The sequence below is a fragment of the Carassius auratus genome, chromosome 17 (assembly GCF_003368295.1).
Source record: "Carassius auratus strain Wakin chromosome 17, ASM336829v1, whole genome shotgun sequence".
Taxonomy (NCBI): domain Eukaryota; kingdom Metazoa; phylum Chordata; class Actinopteri; order Cypriniformes; family Cyprinidae; genus Carassius; species Carassius auratus.
Window position 1 is genome coordinate 16,086,701 of NC_039259.1, and position 27,525 is coordinate 16,114,225.

At 36.6% G+C, this 27,525-nt stretch overlaps 1 protein-coding gene across 17 annotated transcripts in view; it reads right to left on the minus strand.

Annotated features, from left to right (window-relative positions):
• nrxn3a (neurexin 3a) overlaps positions 1 to 27,525 on the minus strand; it is a 231,977-nt gene that overhangs the window by 109,942 nt on the left and 94,510 nt on the right. For 9 of the 17 annotated variants that reach the window (XM_026286076.1, XM_026286077.1, XM_026286080.1 and 6 more), the window contains 5 exons: positions 25,137 to 25,256; positions 24,334 to 24,715; positions 23,206 to 23,396; positions 22,933 to 23,106; positions 16,207 to 16,326 (listed from right to left, as the gene is read on the minus strand). In XM_026286076.1, coding sequence (XP_026141861.1) covers positions 16,207 to 16,326; positions 22,933 to 23,106; positions 23,206 to 23,396; positions 24,334 to 24,715; positions 25,137 to 25,256 — 987 coding nt within the window. Of the gene's footprint in view, positions 1 to 16,206; positions 16,327 to 18,870; positions 18,898 to 19,665; positions 19,681 to 22,932; positions 23,107 to 23,205; positions 23,397 to 24,333; positions 24,716 to 25,136; positions 25,257 to 27,525 lie in introns of all 17 variants that reach the window. The other 8 variants (XM_026286067.1, XM_026286074.1, XM_026286068.1 and 5 more) reach the window with 3 other exon arrangements.

Below are 27,525 nucleotides of genomic sequence, written 5' to 3' on the forward strand. Positions count from 1 at the left end.
ACGTATTCTTTGAGATGTTTGGGAACCTAAAGGAACAAAAACCTCCAGCAAGCTCATCTCAAATCAGCTCATCATTAAAGAATGCCGCATACCATACTGTCACAGTCTCATACTATAAAAGACGGCCTGTCTGAGATGCCAGGGTTAAACTATTGAAATGACAGCGGATGAACTTGTCAGTTACATAAATGTGCCACGGACAACATGTCACATTGAGTCTCACACATTCAGCAGGAGTTCTAACGATACGACAGTGAGAAACGATAATACGGCGGCCTTTTTTGTTTGCTTTCCAGGCTTGTCCTCCCGAGCCAGTCCGTGTTGGTTTTATTGATCTGAAAAGGATGCCATATTCTATAAACACATTACACTAGGGGGAAAAGAACGTCACGTGTACTCAGATTACACTCCACATGATAACTAATGTGTTTCAGGAAGACAAGGTCTGGGGTTCACCAGCTAAAAAAAATAAAAATACACTGCAAAGCCTCTTAAGAGGGAAGGGGAAAATGGCGGCGTATGCCAGGGCTGATTCTCGGAGCTGTGGAGGTAAACAGGTCTTATTACCAAACAGAGCGGGTTGGAGGCGATCTCAGAGAGACATTAGAGGTAAATTTAGCCTGGCTCTCTCTACGGTCACATTGAACCCATGGAAAGGGTAAAGCTTTGGCTTGCATCCACATAGAATCCTTTTCAAAGCCCACCGCTTCTGCCTCTCATTACACCTGCAGGAGACACAGACCCACCGCCTCAGACCAAACACGGCTATGGCATGAATTATTCACGAGTAAAGGTAGAAATGCAGCGCAGGTGAAGAGACGCTCAGCTTTAGCCAGGGCAGAACTTCCCGGGAGGAACCGTCCAGGCAACCAAGCGGGGTTTTGAGGGAGCAGCCAAGCCATCTAGGTAAACTCTCTCTGGGAGTAACACGACAAGTCATTTGCTGTGAGGAACGAAAACACCAGAAACAATGAGCGAATTACTGAGGGCTGCACAATTTACCTCCAGTCCTTCAGAACCCTGGTGGTGCCATGCCAAAAGTAGCTCCAAAGGCTACAAAGGCCTCGGCCCGCAACATGAACCAAAGGCAGTGTGATTTATCAAATGAACATGGGAGAGGACACAAAAAGGACATGTGGAAACTAGGGACTTCTGAGGAACTAGACTTAGTGTAAACAATGGAACATCTGCCACTCTGATCTGTTTGAGCGGACGGACAGTCCAAAGATCTATAAACGAACTGAAGATCGAACGACAAAGTCAAGAATTTGGAAAAGATAAACAGGTACAAATTTAAGGGGCGTTTCTCTCCTACGATGACTTTCCCAAAGTTATTTGGAAACAAACAGCACTGCGGATGTGATGTTGACGTATGTGTCGACCCGAGTTCCATAGCTGACCTTGAGTGAATGCTTAAGAAAATTGAAAATAAATAAATAAATAAAATAAAGGAGAACAAGTCTGCCAAACATAGTCCTTTCCTGGGAGGAAAGCCAAGGCATGAAAATTGGTCTCGGTTGACCTTTGATGTCTGTGCAAATCACCCTCCATTTTCTCAATATTTTTTCCTCCTCTCCCTCACACTTGCTTTCATCAGTATTATCTTTTCTTCCTTATCAACCAGTCTTTGGCAAATGTTCCCCCCTGGCCTAGAAATAGTGTTTTAGTACCCAGACACCTTTTCTTCCGCGCATCTGCACCTGCAGCAGCTTGTGCCTTCAAACCATAAAAATGCTGGCCTGTGTCTCACCTTTTATATCACAATCTATTTATCACAGCACTCTCTAAAAGAAGCCATCTGTCAGTGAAGAGCTTTGGAAATTCATCTAAACGACTGTGAATGAACTTTATTATCCTTGGAGGAGTAAAAAAAAGTGATCACCTTCAACAAAGACTATGAGGAGAGGACGTCACTACTTAAAGTTATCCACACTATGGATTTAGTTTTGGAGGTCTTCTATAATCAAAAATAAAAACATGAGTCTGACTCATTTCCATCCATGTGAGCTCAACATGCTGAAGCATGTGCGCCGAATTTGATAAATACTTTAGGAATAATTCGGTGAAAAATAAAAATGGTGCAATTATTTACTTAACCTCAAAGCATTCCACATAAGTGAGATATTCTTTCATCTGTGAAACACAAAGAAATAACAATGCAAGTGAACAAGGACAAGAAAAAAAAAGCACCATAAAAGCAACCCAGCAAGTCTTCAGAAGCATATGATAACTTCATAAAACGGATTAATGCATATAATGTACTTTCATTGTGTTTGCTGCCAGACAGACTTCCTGTATGAAACAAAAAACAGCGTAAACATGAATAAAAATATGTTCTTCTGTGTTTGGAATGAAATAAGAGTGAATAAATGGTAGATTTTTTTATTATTATTATTATTATTTTTTTTTTTTGAGTGAACCATCCCTTTTTTGTACTATAGTATCAGATGTGAGTTCCTATTGTTTTTCAGGTCACAAGTTCTCCTCTGTGGTCATTTTAACTTGTCTAGGTCAAGAATAAAGCATAAATATTCAAGGCTCCTCTGGTTTTCTGTGCCTCCGCCCAAGCAGAAAAACTCTGGCCTTGTACGAGTCATCTGTCAGAGTCTGCATGCATTCTGGAGATGACGTCCCTAAAATGACTCCACTGAATTTCCATTTTCAGTTGTGGCTGACTGGGGAGGATATTAGCAAACATGACAGCCATCTAAAAACAATAAATAACTTACAAGGTTAACGGAATTGAGCTTTCTTTTTCCACTTTAAATTATTCATTGTACATAATCCTGTAGGGGAACTACCTCTTTCATCTTAAGCTGTTCCTCCCTCAAAAAAAAAAGTGCCTAAGAGACTTCAAAAAAAAAAAACCTGCGCAAAGGGATCTGAGAGGTAACCAAAGCCAAACTGACAGCTAGGATGTGAGACTTTAAAATATGCAGTGGTATATTTAGCACATCTTTGCATTTTTTTGCTTAACACATGAAAACGTTAATGCTGTAAATGCAACTGACTGTTTTTGATTGTTCATAAAGACGTTCCATGATGCATGATGCATGCTATGCCTTCAGACAAGTGACAGACTGACTTCGCCAACCATGCTTAATGACAGGAAACAAATATTCAATCATCTTGTTAAAGAAAATAACACTTTGGCTGAAACATTAAAGTGGGAATGATTGCTAGGGATCTTGCAAATGTTGCGGTGCCTCTGACTGAGAGCTAAGCATGGGCATAGGGTCTCCCCTCTCTTGTTCTGCTGTAAGTAAGGCCTTGAACACCTTTGTAATTAGTCACACCACCTGGACTTTTACTGGCGGTGTTCAACGTACCTCAACTAATTATTGTGGACTCATTAGCCGGTGTTGGCTGCAAAGTGAACGGCCATTAAAATGCTGCTGGTAAATCAGTTCTCTGCAGGAGAATATCTGTGGGATGGAGACAAGAATTCAGACTGGTGGATATACACTTGCACAGTTACTTTGAAGACGGACTGAATCTGCAACTGTCCATCTGGGGGGAAAAACTGAATAGTAATGACATCAGAGGTGAGCGGGAGCTTTGATGGAACAGTAAAAAATTATAACAGGGTCTGGTGAGATTGTGAAACCACTCATAAATACCATTCAGCTAGCGCTTACACAGCCAAGCCTAAACTGCTTGAGAAATGGCCTTGAAGAAGTTCAAATAAGCATTATCCATTTTATCCTAGCCGAGAGGTCTCCGATAATTAGAGGCAGAGATGTGATGCAACATTAAACAGAGTATTTAAAGCGGCTGATGTGAGAGATCGATGAGATTTGCCAAATTCCTTTTGAATGTGCGCCCCAGTAATGCTAAAAAACAACAAAGCATCTGCTTTATCATCTCTGAAAACATCAGGCTAAGCTAAAAAAATAAATTCTGGCAGGAGGGAAGCTTTATTCAGCTCATTGCAACAATTGGAAAAGTAAAAGGCACTTGGATGCCAGTTATATACAATTTCATAAGAAACTGGCGATCTAGAGCTGAAAGAAATCATTGAGAGAAATATAAGACAACCTAAAATGCTCTTGAAATGGCCAGTGGATTGGCTTAAGGTTAGCACAGTGGTACTTTATGAAGATGGATGTTTAGCCAGAAGGAACTGTGCCACTATGAAAGGAGCCTTCAAGACAGATGTCATAATTGGCAAAAGGTAGATGGAGAAAGATCATATTAACGAGCAAAACTGCAAAAGACTATATAAAGTGAATTCTAGCCATATTTTGTTGAAATTATTTTCCATATGTAAGCTTTGAGGTCATCTAAGCTACTCTTCTCCTAAACATTGAAAACTTGTCTTATGTAGAAATTTACACTTCATTAATATCCAATACACATCCATATACAAGTGTTCCTCCAAATAAATGCCATTTAGAATGAATATATCCACTAAGGCCACCTGACAAACAAAAGCTTATTAACAAATCTTCAAATCAATTGAACCAAAGAACTGTTTTCGAAGTGTAAAGACCTCCAGACGCTACAAAGACAACACAGCAAAAACACGTTAAATTACTATGTAAGTGTTTTCATTAAAGTGAGCCTATATAAACTAGCAAATGGCATTAAAGATTATCTTTTGGACCAATAATAATTTAAAACATACTAATGTGTTAATGAACCCTGATTGGAATGAGTGGTTACTGCTAACAAATAATTGGTCATGTGAATATCCATTCTAATTGGTCACACTCTCTGAAAAAAAAAGGAGCGGTACCTTTTCAAAAGGCTTTAAGGTACATATTAGAACCTAAAGTGTACATATTAGTAGCTAAAGGGTACAAAAGTGTACCTTTTGAAAATGTACCGCCCCGGTGACAGCTTTTGTACCTTTTTTTTCGGAGGGTGCAGGAAAAGAAAGAGGACTGTATTCATCAAGCGATTCCACTGGGGTCCTTAAGGTTGTGTGAATTAAATGAACTCCACTAGATCAAATGCATTAAGTTCATTACAAGTCTGTTTCCATTCGACAATATTGGCTAAATTAACATACACTTAACGTCTGTTTAGTCTTATTAATTAAACATTTGCAGCACTTAAGCAAGTGGCGTTTAAGAGCAAACCCCGCCTGGAGTGATGCTGTACATTCACAACAGACAGCAGGAAAGATCACTAAATGCAGTCATTTCAAAATAGTTGTTTAGTGCAAATAAGTATAAAGCCTCATGTAGGCTTTAAAATAGAGATGTGCGTCATCTTAGTTGTTTTCATGCATTTAGAATTTTTCCATCTGCAATGATTCAAGAAGATACGAGGAAAGAGGATAATTTAGTGGACATTCAGGAGCATTATAAGGTCCTCCTTGTCCCTTGTTGTTAAGATGCATGAAATGCTAAGGTCCCCAAAGCAAATCTGTCTTCATTATGTCAATGTCCTAGTTTGGTTGCAGTCCTCCTGTGCACTAGGGTACTATGCATAAGAACACCTCCAGTCATTCAGCACAGAAGCAGAGAGGAGCCCTTTTCTGCTGCCTTCTGCTCTGTCTGGCGTAGACAGCTCTGATTAATGGTCCCATTCCGTGATAATTAATGCTTTCCAGAAGTGCTGCCCGTCTTCCTGGGAACAATCTTCCACATTGCCATGACAGTGTGAGCAGCCAAAGGGGTGAGTTTTGAAGCAACCAAATTCATCTGCAATATCTGACATTAAGTGAACGCAGATATGCAGCACCCCCCAATTATTTATTTTTATTTTTCATAATTCAAAAATAAATAAATAAAGCTGATTGCTGGACTGTAGCAGCAAATCTATCAGCTTTTCATGCTTTAATTTATTACATGTACGAGTGCAGGAGGTAATCAATGGTTAATTCTTCAAAAAAAAAAAAAAAAGACGTGCTGTGAAACAAAAAAAGAGAATATTAAAAAAAAAGAAGGATGAATGGAGGAAGGTAAAGGCAGCTGATTGTATGGATAAGACGGAGCAGGCCTGTCTTTTTTTAATGCTGTTCTAATTGTGTTTTTGATTGAGAGCCCAAGCCGATCTGGAACTCTGCAGGATGAGGAAGATGAGACTCCATTCAGAGCAGTCTTAAGTGACACACGACCTGATCAAAGGCAGTTGAGAGTTACAGCTTCAATCAGAGCAGGATTGTGCAGATAAGAGCGGAGGAGAGAAGAGCTTTGACCATGGCCCCCATAACGATTCTCTGGCAACATGAAACAGATGACTTCTAGAGAAACTCAATCTGAGTTGATTTTTTTAAATCCTGGAGAAAAAGCAGCGCTTTTTTCACTAACCATACTGTGGGCCTTTTTCAGTTTTTTTTTCTTTTTCTTGTAAAATCCTTCATTACTACATGTCTACTTTTATTTATTTTTGTAAAAGTGGTATTAAAAATTGTATTTAGATGCTCACTTATGATATGCCATTTTAGATCTTTACAAGGAGTTCGGAGGTAATGAAAAGTAAGTTAAAAATGCATCATAAAAACAGCATAAAGGATAAAAATATTATATATCTATATTATCAAAAATATTGAAATATAAATGATTCAAAGAAAATACTTAGTGTAAAACTGTTATTCATAGTTAAAATAGAAAGAAATATGCACTGTTAAATTCTCTGTTGCTCTGTAAAAATGTGACAAATATAGATAAACCAATGCAAAAATGGTATACTATAAAGTATAATAAAAAGTATTATAAACATAAATTATACAATGAAGCACAAATACATATTTTATTCTAACTAAGATGTAAATGAAAAATATAATAAACCGCCGTATTTCATATCTACACTGTTAAAAAGTTTGTAAATAAAAAACCAATAGAATTACTATCTTTTAGAAAAAGCAGTCAGTGGAGGGGTGGTGGTTAGAAAAAAAAAATTACGCTATCTGTTACAAAAAGAGAGAATATATCAAAACAAAAACCGGTATAATAAACAATAATAATGAACCTCAAAAAGGTGTTTTATTATGAGCAGCATATTGATTCAAGCCATGAAACCGATTAGTTCTGAAGATGAAATGTGATGTCACACATTTTAACAACTGCACATAAAAAATAATAATAACAAAAGTAAATAAATGGCTATGATACACTCCATTGAGCTGGCAGAGGTGGCAAGACAACTAGATGATTAGAAATGGTGTAAAATGTGTGGCATTTGAGGCAGGGCAGAGATATTGATTGACCACGTTTGTGTGCTGGTACAGGGCATAATTTGTTTTTCCTGGAAATGCGCAGTGATGGATGGCTCCACTTGAGTGACTAAGCCTTAAAGCAAAGACCACTTCCCCTCCCACAAGGTCACCTTGCCTGACCAAAAATGGATTTTTGCACACTACTATTTCTTTATGAGCTATACTGAATGAAGTCACTCGCTGGAAATCATGTTTGATAGTTGCATCTGCTGGTTGCACGCAATCCCAAGTATCCCGCACAGAGATCGTCAAATAAAGGTATCAGACGACAGTATTGATTCGGGATGGATTTCACACGCTCTAGCTGAGACACAGAGGAGTTCAAAGAATATACTAAGGTCTTGGAGAAAAAAGGGAAAGATAAATAAATAGATTATGCTGAGATGCTTTATTGTGTTTCATGGTTTTCTCAGCGGAAGTGTGAGAGATCAAATAAACTTGCTTCAGCTGAAGCGGTTCCTGTCCGTTCCTCTAAATACGACCGTACGTCATCCTGGTTTTAAAGCTTCTGGTGGCCTTGAAGGTGTCTAGTGCTAAACACATAAAGCCTCAATCATTACAGTAATACCAACGTTATTTTTCAATGTTATCGGCAAGGTTTGAGCACTGAAAGGCCAGAGGATTAAATAGAGAGCTCAGATTTTTTTGCTCTACTGTTCCAAAACCTAGTGAGACGCCTACATACAGTAGGAAGCATTTTAAGGCATCAAAGAATTTTGTGTCTATTTATACATAATTCGCCAAATTTTAATGCTTTCATGGAGAAGTCAATTCTAGAAAACATTTCAATAAATCTAAAATAGGCCTACAAAACAAAAATTTAAATAAAACATGTTAATAATAAACAAACTTAAATTTCATTCAAAACTAAAACATAAAATAGTTCAAAAGAGATTATTTTACCCACAATGTGTTTGTGGTGTTTCCTTATACTGGGAAAAACAAAAATCAGTCATAAATAATATAAAGTTTAGGCTACCGTTTACATTTTTTCTAGCTTTTTCAGACCCCTTCACCTTTTTCCACAGTGTTTTGTCCTGTTACCGAAGCAAAATGCTAACATAATCTGTTGAAATCAATTGCAAGAAGCAGCTCACTAGATTTTGGAACAAAGTGTGCACTAGTAAACACAGACTAATGGAAAGTTATTATAAACAAAAGCAATTAAAGCCAACAAATAAAGCGCACACTGCACTAACTAATACAGTATATAATTCTGTTGACAGATAAAGGGCCACCAGGTCGATTGAAAGAAATTAAGGATATTAAACATTCGCCGATCGATCCGGCTGTATTTTTTAGACAGCTCCTTCAGCACGGCATCGGTTCGTGCTTCACCTTAAACTAAACTAAAATAATAAACCACTGCCAATTCAATCTTTGGGCTGAAGAGGGCAGAGCATATCGCGCCACTCATCATGAATACGGCGTGCGGTAATATTTCCTGTGAACGCGCCAATCCATTTCCATTGTGCCGTTGGTTCTCTTTGAGGCTGTCAGATGAGGTCATTTCGCCTGTCTCACAGCTCTTTATCTTGTGTCAGGGGCCATGGGAAGTGTGAGACACCTGGGTGATGAATATGGACTCACATGAACGATTCATCTTCCCGCCACCTCAGGTTTTTCATCAACGACAGCATTTTTTAACTCAGACTCACAGAAACAGCCCCACCCAGATAGCACAGCGTGAGCTATGGCTTCCACAAACCGTCCGAGAAATCTGATGACCGATTCTTATGAACTGCACAAAACAAACATCAAGAATTCCACAGACTAAAAGTTTGTTGCTAAAGTCGATATATATATATATATATATATATATATATATATATATATATATATATATATATATATAGCCTTCAGAACTGCCTTAATTCTACGTGGCAGTGATTCAACAAGGTGCTGACAGCATTCTTTAGAAATGTTGGCCCATATTGATAGGATAGCATCTTGCAGTTGATGGAGATTTCCAGTGCACGAAGCTCCCATTCCACCACATCCCAAAGATGCTCTATTGAGTTGAGATCTGGTGACTGTGGGGGCCATTTTAGTACAGTGAGCCCACTGTCATGTTCAAGAAACTAATTTGAAATGATTCGAGCTTTGTGACATGGTCCATTATCCTGCTGGATGTAGCCATCAGAGGATGGGTACATGGTGGTCATAAAGGAATGGTCAGAAACAATGCTCAAGTAGGCCGTGGCATTTAGACGAAGCAAAATTTACATCCAGTTCAGGAGATTGTCTTGACCAGGACCACACCCTAAATGCATTGAAGCAACTGCCATGTGATTGGTTGATTAGATAATTGCATTAATGTGAAATTGAACAGGTGTTCCTAATAATCCTTTAGGTGAGTGTGTATATTAAATATATATATACACACACATTTCTGCTCTTTACGTTGTCTTTCTCTCTTTTTTAGTTAAGTGTAACACATTATATTTTCTGTAATGCATATAGATTTATGATTAAGGTCAACTGGCGTCTTTGCTAGGTAAGATGGAAAAGCACTAAGAAATGGTATGTTCAAGACCTCATTGGAAGTGTGTATGTATATATGGGCTATTTCAAATTACAACATCAGGTGTGTTCAAATCACTTTGGTTGGAGAAAAAAAAATGTATTCTACTTCTATACAAAATGATGAATAACATATGCATCTGTTGTGTTTTTTGCATTTAGATTATTTTATTCAATTTACAAAGGCACTGCCAACTATATTATTTATTTATATTAGGCTATAATTCTACAATATTATTGAATGCAACTTAAATAAAATTTGCAAATAAAAAATAATTCTTGCAAATAAAATTTTATATATATATAATAAATTATTATTATTTTTTTCAGATTTTCACAGATTCTGCAAGGGGTGCCCAAACTTTCGAGCCCCACTGTAGATAGATAGATAGATAGATAGATAGATAGATAGATAGATAGATAGATAGATAGATAGATATTTCATTCATTTCTATAATTTCCGCTGCATGAATTACTGAAGTACATGAAGTACTCCTATTATTCCACTTCTAATTAGATTTTGTGGTGGCATTCATGTTCGTTCAGCACGTAAATATGATATTTTCATCATGATCTGAACACCCCTAACCACATCCAATATTACCATGAAGGCTACAGAAATGATCTATCTTTTACTGTGTCATTAAAAGGCTCTCTGGTACACTTGATTCTCATTAGTCAGTACAGAGCTGCATTCATGACCTCGAAACCCAGAACACTAATTAGCCAACAGTCCCCTCAAAATTCTGCTATGGGTTTTGTTTGCACTTGTCAATATTTATGAATAGATTAAATGAAACGGGACAAATTTAATCTTCACAAACTTTATATGATGATAAAGATCTAAGCCTCAAACATCGACGACAGATCGCTGTTTTTCAATGGAAAACTTATAAAGAATGTATTTGCTTAATTTGTGTAAGCAGTACACATCAAAACATGAAGAATGAAAACGCAGTACATACCAGATTCGTCATTATAAGGAGTCATAAACACATCCACAGCTGTAAATCCCGGTTTAGTTAGGAAGGTTAGGTCCACTGAATGACATCTCATGGAGCACGTTTAGTCCAACGAAGCAATAACCTTGTAATATGGGAGATAATTATTTTGTTTACGTTTCAGTTCTTCGGGGACATAACTGTTTGTGTCTGTTATGGAATAACTCACACTCAGAAACTGCATCTTGTTAGTAAAAAAAATAAAAAATAGCGTACAGTGTCACAAACAGAATGATACGATCCACCAAAAAAAAGTGCAAGACAGGTGGAAGATTGTTTATTTGAATTCTGCCGCTCTCTGGTGACGGCTTGTGACGCGCACTCTGACGCACCTGTCAGCTGATGGAGGCGGAACTTAGCGATCATCTTTTTCTTTATTTGTTTTATTTTATTTTTTTTATTTTATTTGTTTTTATATATGTGTGTGTGTTTTATGTTAAATGTGAATGTATCTGCATGATAACCATCTGTTTTTTACTGTGTAATCACGGCTATCAATGTGAAAGCCATCTATATGAATAGAGTATGATTTATTGACTTTATGGAGCATTTATATGATTATCATCTCAGAATCAGAAAACTGACTATATGACCATTCATTGTAAATGCTGCATTTCTAGCAATCTCAGGATGTTCTGTAATCGGCATACAAAGTTAAATCGCTTTTATTTTTCTTACTCAAATTATTCTTATTGTATCTTTCTAGTGCTCAAATAAATCACTTATATAAGTTTCTGTCTATTGTTTTATAATTTGAAAAAAAAAAATGCAGTATTATGTTTAATGATTAAAATACTTTGTAGAACCCTTCAATACAGTTGGTAAATATTTTTCTTATTAGTCTCAGAAAAAATGGTTGCAGGAATCTCATTTTTCATCTTCATTTGACATTTGACTTTCAACATTTTTACTTTTCTAGATTGTTCCAAGACTGATTTCGTGTATTTTTATATCAAAAAAAAAAAAATGCATTGTGGTAAAAAAATAAATAAAATTCAAGGCACTTCAGTGTCTATAACTTTTAATATATTTATAAGTTAGGTAGGGCACTTTCAGCTGTGAGTCCCATAATGGGGGGTGCTGGCCAACAGGTTAACCTCTAACCCAATGTAAGCACCACTAATAATAATAATTCAAAAATATGTTCTAAGTAATTTTTCATCCAGGAAGCCATTTCATAATTCTAGTCAAAGCATTTACACCTTGCTTGATTAAATCACAGAACATTTCCTGTTACTCAAGCCCACGCTTGGCCTTCTATCCATCTCTAATGCGTTTCTCTCTCTCCACCGAGACGTATTGTCTGAGTAACACTACATTGGACACGAGATAGCTGAAGGTGCGCCTTTGCTTTTGTTGCCATCTTAATTGATGGTGTGGCTCAGACGTGTTCTCCTGTTCCTAATGGAGTGAGGAGAACACAGCTTTGATGAAGTCTCGCTAGCAGGGGCGTGAAGCGTCCTCCTCCTCTTTCCTCTCCAGCAAAGACAGAGAAAAAGATGCTCCTTAATTACCAAGATTCTGTTCACGTCCGACACACATGAGGGAAAACAAATCCATCCCTCCAGCATGTTATTTGTGTATCCGGCATTTAATTTATATATTTATGAAACAAATGTTGGACATGGAAGAAACAAAAGGAAGAATGCCGATGGGTATCATTTAAACTGTGCGAAGCAATATTTTATGTTAACCCTGGTAATTAATGTTGTGGGAAAACAGAAAAGGAAAAGAATCGCATTGTTGTGCAACTAGGCAATTTGTAAAACCCCTTCAGAAGTTTAAGCATTAAAAACAGCACCATCAAGGGTCTTTACTTATGGAGTCTCCGTATGCAAAACTCAACGAAACTATGAAGCTACTGTGTATGGAGATGACATACTGTAGCGTGCTGGCCATCAAGGCCTTCAGCCCAAAAAAAAAAAAAAGACAGGCACCTTCAGTAAATCCTGAGGGAATTCATTAGGAAGAGCGGAGCACTGCTCCTTCTAAAGCCATTTGTGAACGTCTCATGGAATTTGAGCACTGAGTGCTTTGCTTTAAGGAACTAAAAGAATCCCGGATGAAACGAAGCCATTTAAATTTATGAATAAACAGCTTCGTTCTCAGACAGCACCTCACACTCGTCTTGTGGATACTGGCAAGTTCCTTTAAGCAATATTCATCTGCCACGAGTCCATTTAACAGCCAATGGAGCTTCTAACCAGTCATTTATCACCGCAGCTCAATCAACGTGATTGCACAGTGTGTCCAAATTAATAAGCAAAGACTTGGAATGCGAGGGGCAACTTGCAATTTGGTGTTTGTTTAGCTGTAGCTGCTTGAAAGAGGCAACAAATGCATCTCATTCATTCACAAGCTCTTGTCTAATGCCATAACACTGCGCTCAGTTTTAATCTTAATTTAGAGGCTAAGGGCAAATGTATGCCATTGCTAAATATACTACGACTAAAAGGATTTTGATGATCACTGTCCTTCTTTATTGGAACAACCAAATTAGTGTAAGATCCAGTCGGATTGGGTGAATCACATTCTAGTGGCTTCTCTGGGAACGGATGCTTTCATATCTTCAAATTTAATATGCAGAATAAAAATATTTTATTTATACAGTACTTTTCAAGATACTACGCTTTAAAAGAGATCATTCAAATGCACCTAACCATATAACCTCGCATTCAGATGAGAAAAAGGTTTTCACAAAAGAACATTTTATTACTTCTGGGTGAAAAACTATTTTTGGTGCTCTGCTGGGAGAGCACATGATATCCAAATGTAAAATCTCAAGGCAAAACCAGATGAGAACCGCTGCTCTATAGAACTTATCTGTATAGTTAAACCAATGCTAATACTAGTTATGACCACAGCGATGCATTAGAAAACAAATGATAAGTTATCTATTACAGCCTACAAACCAAAATGCTGCAAAATCAGTTGTAACAAAAAGCATGTCTGATAAATAAATTATTACAATTTGCTAAATGGAAGCGTATTTATAAACATGATTTGACCTTTTAAAGGGCTACTGATTGCAATGGAATATTTAAAGTATAAATGTGTCATTAATTCTCAGCCGTTTCAAATATCAGTTAATTTATGCAGTGTGAAAATAAATAAATAAAAAACCCTCCACAAAACTATGAAGACAAATTTTGCTTCAAGGACCATTTCACCTGATCTAGTTTTTATAAAAAATATACATATAATATAAATACTTGAACACTGAATATTTCACAGATTTATAATTAAAATGTATAGTCAACATCAAACTTTGTGTTAATATTAATAACCTCTCTTTAAAATGAACATTTCTATTGTCAAAAGAAAGCCTGTCAAATGTATAAATAGGCTATATATTAATGATTCTTAATTTGCAATGTCTTGCCGTCTCCAATCATAAAGAAAGAAATCTCAGCTAACTTACGAAGAAGGAACGTGAGAATACATTTTCCTAAAATATTTACTCAGAACCTAGGGTGCTATATAATAATGCATTATTCAAATATTCAAATTTTCTGAAACATTCTGGCACATAACAGACTGTGTTATGTGGCCGCGTTCGATTCCAACTAAACCATTACTGCCACCTAGTGTTGAATAGTGACATGTTCAGCCTGCACACACATACGACTTTTCAGTAGGTTTCATCTACTGACATAGACATTAAATTCATTATTAAGGCTCTGTATTCTGTCTTTGTAGCAAAATGGCCTGTCACATGTCACAACGACTCTTTCAAATGAGACATTTCTGATAATAGCACTGAATAAGCTTTCGTATTGTACGCCTAAGAATAGCAACAATAAATGGCACGGCTCCAAAAAAGCCCGTCCTCTGAGTTCCTTCCTCCGCGGCAGATACTCTTCCAGACTGACAAAGCTGACACACACATATCACTATCTCTGCATTATTCAATTAAGTCCGTCCCTATCTTCACTAACATGCTTTTGATTCACTGCTGCCTCTCACAAAAATATGAGTTGTCAAAGCAGCAGTCTAGTGTACTATTATGCATGTCAGTCTTCAGTCTCTGGAAGGTCAGCTGTGTTGTTCTTGCGGCAGAGGGGAGGAAGGCAATCACAGTCATATCACATTCTCACCGAGGCGCTTTCAGCGTCTATAGGGATGGTGTTTATCTCCACCGGCTCGAGATAACACCTTTTATTGTGGCAGTGATGTCAAAAGAATGGCATCATTATAACTATAGAATAAAGACGGACTGCTCGTGGTAGAAGTGCATTGTTGTTGATTGATTCTGGTTCTCAGGGGCTTTTTGGACAGATCTGATACATGATGACCTGTGATGCAAAGGGTCGTCCAAAGAGATCAAATATTTTGTGATGTACCCATGCAGTGTTATCATTTTGCTCCTATGTTTTATATAATCAGATCTGATTTATTCCATGAGGGGTTCAGTGAAGTGATTGCGGACTTGAACTTTAAAGGGCTGGTTATGAGCAGAATGTTATGTCATAGTTATGAGATTCATGGCACCTTCAATCAGATCTTTACTAACGTGATCTCTGTGAAAACAACACTCAAATGTCACACTTAACAAGTATTAATATAACACAATATAGCGTCACCATAAATGTTTTGGGAATTTAAGACAGTTAAAGATGGACAAACATCTTTATAGATAGCTTTATCAAACCAAAGGCATTGGTAAATAAACAGACCTTGTCTCAGAACTAACTGTATCTTAACCTTTAACTTTGCTGATCTTTTAGTTGATATATAAAGTCAGTTTTCTTAAACCTTTTTTCCCTCTGAAATTTATTGAGGGATGATTTTAACATTTCTGTGAATGCCATTTGAAATTATTATTATTTGACAATGTGTGGTGTAAGCGTTGGAGCCACTGTTGCTTTAGATGTCATTATGTAACATTGACTACATTTAATAAATACAGTAAATGACTAAAAATAAGTCATGACAAAATATTCATATTTATAAGTTATGAGTTCCCCTCATAGAGGAAAAAAACTGACCTTTGATTCTGCCATAATTTTATTAATGCTTCTTTAAATTAAATGTTATATAATTTTCTTTTAGTAGTTTTTATTTCAGAACAAAAATGTGTGTGTGTGTGTGTGTGTGTGTGCGTGTGCATGAGTGTGTGTATCTCATACATTTTTAAATAATGCTATATAAAAGTATATATATACAAATATTTCTTTAGAAAATTATAGTAAATATCTAGTAAAATACATCATATTCTACCAGCATAAAAATGTAGAGAACAACACGTACCTTTGTTGTCTTCAACCAGGTCTTCAGAACATGAATGCAAAGTGTGTGTGTGTACTTACAGTATGTACAGTATGATCTTATGTGCAACCAAATACTGTTGGTGTTTATGCAACATTTACTTATGTAGATTCCAGCGTGCTCAATTCATCTTTCATAGAGTGAGTCCCGGTGATCATTTAAATGGTCTAAACCAGTGAACCAAAGATTGAGCTCAACAAAAGAAAGAGAGCATGTGAAAACTGCACGGGATGGAGAGTGACTTACGGTCATTACACTGCGACCCGGTGTAGGAGGTCATTGAACAGTCGCAGGTGTAGTTCTCCCATTGCTGGATGCAGATCCCCATGTTGGCACAGGAGTCTTCTTGGCATGTAGTGCTAGGACCTATGGTGGCAAAGCAGAGCAATGTAATACTGGGGGCAAACATCCCGTCATGCTGTTAAGGTGCCATGCAGGTGTGTGTAACCGTACACATGCAGTTTGGGTTAGTAGAGGTACTCAAAAAACATCCCGAAAGCTGTCGAACAAACGTGGCATTCCCTATAAACAACTGGATTTTAGTAAGAAACATCGTACTCTAGACATATTCAACATGGCTTGTTACAGAAGTAGATTCAGACACAGGGCCAAGCATGAACTTTCTCACATCTGCACAGAGGAACAAAGGTCAATGACAACATTTAATAGCAAGATGTGTACACAGTCCAGTAGGTACTATTGTTACACATGTTAAGAACAATAGTGTGCACATCAGCCACGTGCAATCGGGTTGAGCGTGCTCCAAACACATCTTGTGTTTTGGCACACTTGGGTTCATTTTGAGGGAATGCAGCAAGAACAATAGAGCTCATTACCCAATTCAGAGCAAGAGGGTGAATGCATTCCCCCTGAATTAACCGTGTAAACAAGATAATTGCAAATAAATTGGCTTTGAGTGCATTTTTCTTGTGAAATACATCTACGAAAATAAGAGGTTAACCACAAACATCAACTTTAGTTTAACAAAAGGGGGAGAAAAGAAGGCTAAAAGCGCATTTAGTGTGCAATGCAAAGTGCAACTTCAGTACTACATAAAAGTTCAACATAAAATGATTCACCCCAGTTTGCTGACTGCAGATAGGATTTCGAATGGAAAATCGAAGAGACTATACTTCAAGATAGTTCTCTCTGACTTTGCCATTCACATAATTCAGGCTTATAGTAGCACATTAACTTATTTTCATGGGATACAGTCAAGCATTACATTATGTAAACTGGCCTTATTAAGACAGTATTCATGTATTTTTGCTTTATGTTTCTGTACAGATTTACATACAGTAGTTAGTTCCAGTTAACAAATTTCATTAGACAATGGCCACTTCAAAAGTGCTGAAAAGGGTCATTCAAATTATGCAGTACACTGTCATATTCCTATTATGCAATACAGTTCAAAATTTAGCGTCAGTAAGATTTATTTATCTGTTTTTGAAGGAAGTCAATCATACAATGAAAAATATTACAATTTAAAATAACCATTTTTAAAAGGTAATTTATTCCTGTGATGGCAAAGCTGAATTTTCAGAATTATTACTCCTGTGTCATGAACAGAACTCATTATACATTAATATGCATCTGAAGCATGCTCAAGAAACATTTCTTATCAATATCAAAGTTGAAAACAGTAATGCTACATAATCTTTTTTATTACGTAAACAGTGCTAAGTTTTTCCTCAAGATTCTTTAATCAATACAAGGTTCAAAAGAATAGCATTACATTGAAAGATAAACATTTTATAACAATGTAAATGTACAGTATTTACGGTCACTTTTGTTCAGTTTAATGCATCCCCATCTGCAAAAAAATAATTTATTAAAATTATTACTGAACTTAGCCTTTTGAATGCCAATGAACATATTAATGCACTGAATACAATATAAAATTTTGTTTAAATGTTTAAAAATGTAAATTATAATTCATTGTGTTTTATTACAGTATCAGTGCAAAGTGAACCCGAGATCAAACACAAATGGAAAATATAATAAAATGTCAATTTATGGGAAATTTTATTCAAGAAATTTCCTAGCACAAAAAAAAAAAAAAAAAAAAAAAAAATTCATTAAAAGAAAAATCTTAAGTCTTTCTCCAACCCAGTTTTCTAATCTCTTTGCCATTGTATAAATAGTTAAAGTGCTGAAATTGCAACACCAGCACATTCATTTATTTTATTTATTTTGACAAGTTGTACTGCGTAACAGGAATGACCTGCAACAATGAACTAGGTCACACTGGGTCTAAAGTGTTAGTGACTATACATACATGATTTACCCTCAGCTATGATGAAATTCACTTCAACTGCAAGTATAAGCTACTCTTTTTTTTGTGATGTCGCTTAAATAATAAAGTGAAAATCACATCTGTTTGAGTTTATGTCCTCTGTGGGATGCTATCTGAGTTTAAAGTCTACAGTAGCGTGCCAACATTTCCAGATGGATTTTCATGCTAATTCTATTAATTATTTTGCTAATCATATTGCTGTTCAGTGCATTTAAAGACAAGCGAGAAGAAGCCCATGGTGAGATACTTAATGGATTCTCCTAAGCCAGATTCCTCTCTCAGCTGAACGTCGTTAGCGAAAAAAAAGCAACAAGACAAGATACAGCAAAACAGGACATGGGGACTTAATTATACAGGAGGGCTCATGTTTTATTAATGCAGACTCTCAGTTGCAATCATTACTTTTCTCACTTTGCAAATCTCACGACCTTCGGTAAAAGCACAAGGGCATTTTCTTTTAGAAAGAAGTGAACCATTTTATACCAAGACATTGTTACAGTGAACCAGCTAGTGTCCGCTTTATGTCTGGGTATTGGGAAGAGTACAAAACAAACCAGCACAAGACAAAACAGCAGCTTTCAGCCGAGCTCAGAATGGAATTGAACCTTATATACCTTGTAGATCTGCTTTGGTGAAACCAACTTTGTTAAGCAAGAAACAGAAAAGCGAAAACAATCAAACAGGTAAGAAAGTGGTCGATGGCTTCTGTTAATAAAGCAATGGCTTTACTAACAGGACATGCTTTACCATTCTTAGGAAGGGTTTGCACTCTTGAGTTACTGCATCATGGGTTATAAATTATAATAATAGTCATGAAACTGATGGGTTTTCAGCAAGGCTGGGTTGAAAACAGTGTAATGGCACTCAATCAAAGTAGCCTATTTAGTTGCTAAAAAGCGCTACAAGTAAATTAAAAACTCTCATTTACTGTTAAAATATATTCAGCCAATAAACATGCTGAAAAAATCAGGCTTCGTTTGCATATTCCATTCTAGTCCGCTTTTCTGACAGCAAAAATGTTAAAATGACTTTCAGTGCAAAGTATGGGAATGATAATGTGCTAATGCTAACATAAATCAACAGAAACTGCTAAGACTGCACAAAGCAAGAGGTGGGAGAGGAGACATTTTAATGATGTTTCGTTCTGTGAAAACAAAATGTTCCCCTGGAATACTGCAGCATGTGATCGAGCCCTCGCCTTCCTAAGCACAGGTGCATCATTGCCATCTGGTGGATGTAAAGCTTCATTACAACAGAATGGCGCATTCATTGCCATATGAACCAGCAAAGGATTCTGTTGCCATTGTCTAGCCATTCCATACACGGCTTACAGTTTTACTGTGCACAAACAGTACATTACAGAGTGATGTGTCTTTCATGCTGGGCTGTGAACATAAAAACCTACTCACGTTCACTTTTGGATGCTGTGCGGGAGAGATAAACGTAAAACACACACACACACAAAGTTGTTCTATTCATGTATGAAATGAAGAAGTGAATTCAAATGGTGTTGGGTATGTCTCGGTTTATAAAATCCTAAAGATGTGTATTTAAGCATGTCGGCTATCAGACGATCTGACGGTAGCCCGTGTCCTGAAAACATGTGGAATTATGTTAAAGATGAATATATTCTTTGGTTTTTGCAATAGGGCTTTTCACACTTGAAATGGGTCATATCCTGATTCACCAGTCACACTGCTTGTAATTTAATTTACTGGGGGGTTAACAATTAATTTGGATGATTACCTGGTAAACAAAACTAGCCCAATCATGTTATTTTTTTATTTTTGTTATTTTTTAGCCCTGTGATTTTCACCTTCGTCTTCATCCGGAGTTAAAAGTGAGGTCTTGAAAGATGATAAACCCAGGGTTAAGCAAAGTGTGAAAAGCCCTTTCTTAAATGTAGGGTCTTAAAAACTTTAACAATAAAGGCAGCTTTATTTTTATTTTTTGAAAAATCGTCTTTACTGTTTGCAACACAGATACTGAAGAGGAAGAAAAAAGAAACAAGGGGCCCTATCTTGCACCCAGCGCAATTGACTTTGTACACCGACGCATGTATCATTCCTATTTTGCACCCGCGCAAAGCGCGCTTTTCCCTCCACAGAAGCACGTCGCTAAACTAGTGAATGAACTTGCGCTCCCTGGGCGGTTCAGCGCAAAACAGGAGGCGTGTTCCGGCGCAAACGATCCCTGGTGCTATTTTGCTGTTCCATTACACAATTGCGCCACTGACCAGAAAAAACCTAGTCTAAAGTCAGTGGCGCGTTGCGCGTTGTTCATTATGCTATTTTAAGGGCGCATGCTTGGCCATAATGTATAGCGTGCACAACGCGCATACACTTTGCTCATGTAATCTACACAGATGCAACAGTTATTTTTGCAAATCATAAATTGTTACACTAAAAAAATATTAACACATGAGATGACGGAAATCATTGTGGTGTGACACGAAGATGTGAAAAAAAATAGGCATAAAACTAGCTCACAAATTATTCAGGCTAATTATTCTCCCATCCCCATACAACACAACTTCTCTGTCTTTCACTGCTCTTACAAGAACATCAGTCTCCTCGGCTATGAACCGCTCCTGGCGTGCGCCTGGTAAATACGCCATAATAATAGCAATCCATAATGGAACTTGCGCACCTGCTTTTAAAGGGAATGTTGGATGACGCTCTGATTGGTTTATTTCACGTTACGCCCAAACCACACCTATGAATAATGAAGCTACTTCAGACCAACCCATTTTAGATTTGCGCCGGGCGCAAGAGCCATTTATCCCGCCGGGAAAATAGCAACAGCGCCGAGACCCGCCCACAAACTTACTTGCGCTTCGCGCTTTGACACTTGGGTTTCAGATCGTTAAAATAGGGCCCTAGATGTTTTAAATTGTGTACGCTTTGACATTAAACCATTAAATGTGAATTTGTTTTAAAATACATTTTCGTATCTGTCAAGACCAGTGGTGTATTCATAAACTAGTAGCCCATGTCTTTGGAAAACAATCCCAGACTTACATGTGTTTATCAAGCATGCTGACATTGACATTTCACACTCACGCAATGGACTCAAGCAACAAAACGTGAAGATGATACAACAAAAGACCAAACGATTTAGATAGATAAGATTTTATTCTTGGTTCAACAACATGTAAATGTAACATGTAGGATACTCAACATAAAGGGAAGCTTTTTGTTCAAGACAACATTGAGATGGATGATGAAATTGTGACGGACGATTAATTTTGTAATGGATGGACAGGTCATATAAATGCTAGTACACAAAGTTTTACACAAACAAGACTATAACAAATCAAAAAGAACAAGAGAACACTAATAACAAAAAAGTGAAAGACAAAAAAAAATTATATATATATAATAATAATAATAATTATATAAATAATTATATAAATATACATAATAACCAACCAACTAAACAAACAAACAAATAATGTCGAGCAATCAAAGACATTAACATGCACTGAAATATGGCAGTGAAATATGGATATGTAATAACTCATGTTAATAAAATAATGGATATTAACAATGAGTAAGTGAATAAATATTCTTGTATTGATCTTAAATGATCTGTGTTCTGATCTTTTGGACATATTTGGCATTTAACATACAATCATGTGCTATGATTGAAGCTTTGATGCTGGTTATATGACCATATTATCTGCAATCTCACTTTACTCACACCTAGCTTCTGATAAAATGTTAAATTCTTTTTTATAATTTTTTTTGAGTTTTTTTTTGTCTTTAATGTTCAATTCTAATCAGTCAAATACACATAGATGTAATTATATCACAATATTCAAATGTTATGTTTATTTCACTCCCATCCAAAATATATTTTCAAAACAAAAATAATATTATATACACTACCATTTAAAAGCCTGGGGTCATTAAGGCTTTTTTATGCTCATCAAAGCGGCATTATTTGATCACATATACATTATTAAATAAAACATATTTTTGAATATTATTACAATTAAAAATAACTTTAAATATATTTTAAATAAATTATTTCTGATATGGAAAAACAGAACTTTCAGCATTCATTACTCCAGTCTTCAGTGTAACATGATATTTTCAATGCTGAAAACAGATGCGCTAGTCAGTATTTTTCTCCAGGATTCTTTGATAAATAGAAAGTCAAAAAAATAATAGCATTTACTTATTATCTACTGTTAGTTTTGATTAATTTGATGCTTCCCAGCCAAATAAAAGCATTAAATTCTTAAATAAGAATAAGAAATAAAACTTTTGAATGGTAGTGTAGATATATTACAACACATTTGTCATAACTACTTAATAGCTGCACATATTCTTGTTTTATTCTTAATGGTTTAAGGTCAAAACACATCAGATCGAATGCATAAAGTTCCATCTTGACTCAAAATACTGCAGTGTAAATATTCCCTCTCTAGGGCGGTTTGCAAAAATGTCACTAATTCATACAAACAACGACTTGGCTGATCCTAGCATGACCAATGTGGCCAATAAGAATGTGAATTATCCAGTGGGCTCAACAGAGAGCTGACTGGGTGAGAGATGTGACAAGCAGGGTGAGAAAGATGCAGTGATGGCTCAGTGAGGTGGAGGTGGAACTACTGTTTGCATTCATGAGAAAGAACGGGCTCCTCGAGCTAGAGTTGTAAGAGGGTGTACCTTCGCATCCCCGCTCGATCTGACCACTGCGGAACAAGGCGTCATTTATGAGGTCGGGAAGGCGTCCGTTCAGGTCCACAGATGCCAGGCAACCCTTAAAACCATCCCTAGAGGCCACAAGTTTGGGCAGGCTGTTATACATGTTGGGCCCCAATCCAGCGATGTAGAGGTCACCTGGGCAGAATGCAGATACAAGAGAAGGCCAGGTAAACAAAGAAGTGACAAGACTGTGATGGGGGCATGAGAATATAGGAATTTTAGCTGCTTATGTACCTTTAAGGTCCAGATTTTTAGCGCCGTTGACGACTTGACTCACTGCCTTGGCATCGACCTTGAGTGTGTGGACGTTACTGTTGTCTCTAGTGATGACAACGTTATGCCACTGGTTGTCATGGAGAGCTCGGTCACTGTTGCCCTTGATTACATTGGGCCCGTTGCCAAGATCAAACACGTAATGTATGTACCTAGAAGACAGAAAAGTGAAGTTCGGTTTACAGGGAGAGTAGAAAGGCCATATCATATGCCATTATAACTACGTTTTCTAAATATATCAATTTGAGATATGCTCACTGTAGAAAAATAAATTTTTACTCGCCACTTCCCTTTTTATTTTGCCCACGAACTGCCAACTTCAACAGGAACCACAATTTATTTTGTAACTTTTTATGAGGAGCTGGATAAATCTTATTTTCTATATATATATATATATATCTTTATTTTAATATGTTCTTTTCCTGTGAATACTGTTCTGGCCTACTAAACAATTTATCTGTATACTCAAAATTAACTAAACTTAAATAATGGTGTGATACTCAAAATTAAATTAAATGATCAATATTTTAAGCACAATAAATAAATATTCTATAAAAACATATATATATATATATATATATATATATATATATATATATATATATATATATATATATATATATATATATATATATATAAATATATAAAACAGTGTACTAAATAAGTTACTTTACTTTTGAATACTGTTTTTGCCCACTAAATTATGACAATTTTCTGGCTTCAATATTAAAGAACCAATTATTGTGTTAAAAAAGCATAAATATCAATACAAATATTTAAACAAACCAATTATCAGTCTATATCTAGATGCCACAAAAAAAGAGAAGAAATTACTTGAAATGAACTTTCCTTCCAAGAATTCTTAAAAACAAGGCACAACATGTGGTTCTGCTTAAAGACTTGGTTTATTTGCCTCAATGAATGTATGATGATAAGATTCAATCCCTAAAACTCCAGATGACATTGTTTAATCTAGTAGGCTACTTCTTCATAAATGTTACCTAAAGCAGCTTGTTTCCTTGTAAACACTTATATCGGATAAAAAAGAAAAGAAATAAATCAAGTGGCTATTTCCTCAAAAATGCTTACCCTTTCACCAGCTCTACAGCGATGAAATCACTTCCATCCCCGCTGTTGAAGAGGATGAATCCATCTGGAGAGGTCGTCTTGAACTGGAAGAAAAGGTGCATGGATGTGTAAGCCTGCAAAGTCGCTAGACTTAGGTAACTGCTCTTGGACTTGAATGTCACGGGGTCTGCGATGATGGAGCGCATGCCGAAGCGAGCGTTGAGCTCGCAGTAGTCGATATCGCCGTTCTTGCACAGGTCGATGTAGAGCATGCCATTGAACTTGAGGCTCTGCAGGTGGCCGATGAAACTGGAGGGGATCATGGAGACGAAACGGCGCTCGGTCATCACGCCCGTCTCGATGTTGTGAAACTCTAACCGGGTGTGATCGCCCACCATCTGACCTACAAACCACAGCAGGTCGGAAAGGAAAACAAGAAAAAAGATGCTGCTATACTACACCCTCAAACAATATTACACTGCTGTACAGGCATAAAACTGCTACCATACACCAAAACCCTGAGTCAGGCTCTCCAACTACTGGCTACACAGAGCGAGTTCTACATAACGTCAGCTTAGCAAAAAACATGAATCAAAAATATTTATCTTATTGCAGAGAAACACTAAAGTAGTGTTAAACTATGAACAACTGATGAAACATTGTAAATGATGTTTCCCATAATTTATCACAACCACACAATCTCTGTCTAAAGAATAACTAGAACTAGCAACTGAAAACTTTCACATACTGTACTTATTTCTGCAGTTTCCTGCTGCTCAAATAAAATAACCCATCAAGAATTGTGTTGTCTTTCAGGGTAGTACCTTCTGCTACGTCATCGTCAACCATTAGCTTGTAGCTTTTGCCCCTCCGGATCACGCGCACAGTATGCCATTCATTATCATTGAGTTTTTGTCCGGCATACAGTGTCTCTGGTCCTTTGCCTGAGAACGACGGTCATGAAATGTTAATGCCAACCTGAATTGTCTCTGACCAAACCTTTGCTTTCAATGACAAAAAGTGTATATTGCTCTTGTTTCTTTAAATTTGATGCTAGCTATATGGCAAATCAGGTAAAATTTCTTCTTCTTTCTTTTTTTTTTTTCTCGATGATTAACACAATAGAGAAAGCAGAGGTTTGGTGCAGATGTTTTTGAAAATGACATAAAAACATAAGTTTTAACAATAAACTAAAATTGTTAGCCAATTTTGTTTCCTCTGTTTTTCACAAGAATCACTTCAAAACATAATTCTGAGATTATAAAATGGCTTTTACTCATAAAAGGTCTTGATTCACCACTCAAGGACAAAGTTCTTTGTTATCCTAGCTGTGTATATGTAACAATAAGCAATACTGGCTTAACCAATAGCATGAGTTTGGGACAGAGCTAGAGTATATTGTCCAAACCACTGGCAGAAAGGTGTGTGATATGGGAAAGGTGTTTAAAAAGTCAATCTTTTAGCAATTTTATTTGGTAACACGAGTGATACAAAAATCAAATGCTTCACCTTTAAAGTCAGAATCGGAGTTAATTTACAAGAAAGCAATATATTTTATATGATGCAATGCATCTGAGGAGTTAAGTAGTCACAGAGGAGAGCAGTGAGGTGTTTTGGATTCAGCTCAGAGCGTGCTATGAAATCACGCTCCACATCCCTCAAAATCTCTTGGCTCTAGGGAAATTGTGTTATGTATCTACCAGTATGCAGTTATCTGTAGTTGTCTGAGAAAGAATATTACCTTCCACCCTCTTCAGTACTGACATAAATGTGTTTGGACCGACAAGAACCTCACAATCTGCCATCACTGACATCGTTCAGACAGTTTATCATGTCTATTAGATCATTCCTACACCGATGCAAAAACAATACCTAGTGCACTGTAACCTACTGAATAATTGCAACTTAGATTTTATTCTGAAAGGTTAACTGTCCTTTTCAGAATTCCGAAACATAATAACTAAGCAGAACAACTATTAAAGGCCAAGCAAGCAATTATCGTATTTTGAAAGCATCAAAATCTCGCCTCAGTTTACCAGCGTTTGACTAATGCACAAATCCACCAGTATGAACCACTTTCTGCACAGATTCCACTGCTGTATGCAGGTAATAATCTTAGAGCTTGTAAAAATGCAGGTCTCGTAACAGGAGCTTACGAACTAATAGCTCTGATAAGCACATCATTATAATTAGTGGCATTATATTAATCTGAGTGATGGAAAGTGTGAACTGCTGCAGGTAAAGGGATGAGACTAATCTAGCATGATGTGAGTGTTTGCTACTTGATCAGAATGACTGATGGAGATGTAGTTGTGGGTTACTGGTTCACTTGGTACATTTCCAGCAGGGCCAGGCTCTCTAGTACATCACCAACACTCATCATTTGGCACAAATGCTTTTATCTAAAGAAACTTAGTCATTGTAAGAATTAGCCACATGGAATACAGCCTGCAGCCTTTCAATTATGAGACACACATATAAAAAACAAAATACGAAACCACTCTAACACCATGTTCTAACTACATGTGACTCGACAAGATTCCAGGGACAAGCAATTTGGGAGTTCACACTAGACGCGACGTGACAGAAATGCTATAAATGCCATGCAATATGACATTCAAACTCGCATTGGACCCATTTAACTTTGAATAAAGCACTGTTATCACTGTCATATAGTTTGCTGGTTGCTGTTCCAGCTGCGGCGACGCAGAAATACAAACTGTTTCTAAAATAGACATTTTGTGTGTCGCCATCGCAGTTAGTTAAGATAAAAACTCAGATTCACATGGAAAAGATACCTTTTATCATGTCGTGTGTAGTTAGGACACGACACACAACTATTGCATGCAGATATAAAGATCCATATGGTATGCAAGCCATTTAGTCATTATTCACACATACTGTACATAGCCGAAATAAGACAACTACAATTAGACATTCTTACCTTTCAAAGTGGGAAAATCAGTTCGTTTATAGTTATTCAGAGTGGTTTTATTTGTTAAAAAGCGCTGTAAAATGACTAATCGTGATTAATCGCATCCAAAAAATGTTTTTGTTTACAGTACATGATATATGAATGTATGATCTGTATATTTATGTATATATAAATACACACACATGTATACAGTTCAGAAAAATAGCATATGTTTATATATTAAATATTTATTTATAAAATAAATTATACGACTATAAATATACACATGTAAATATTTT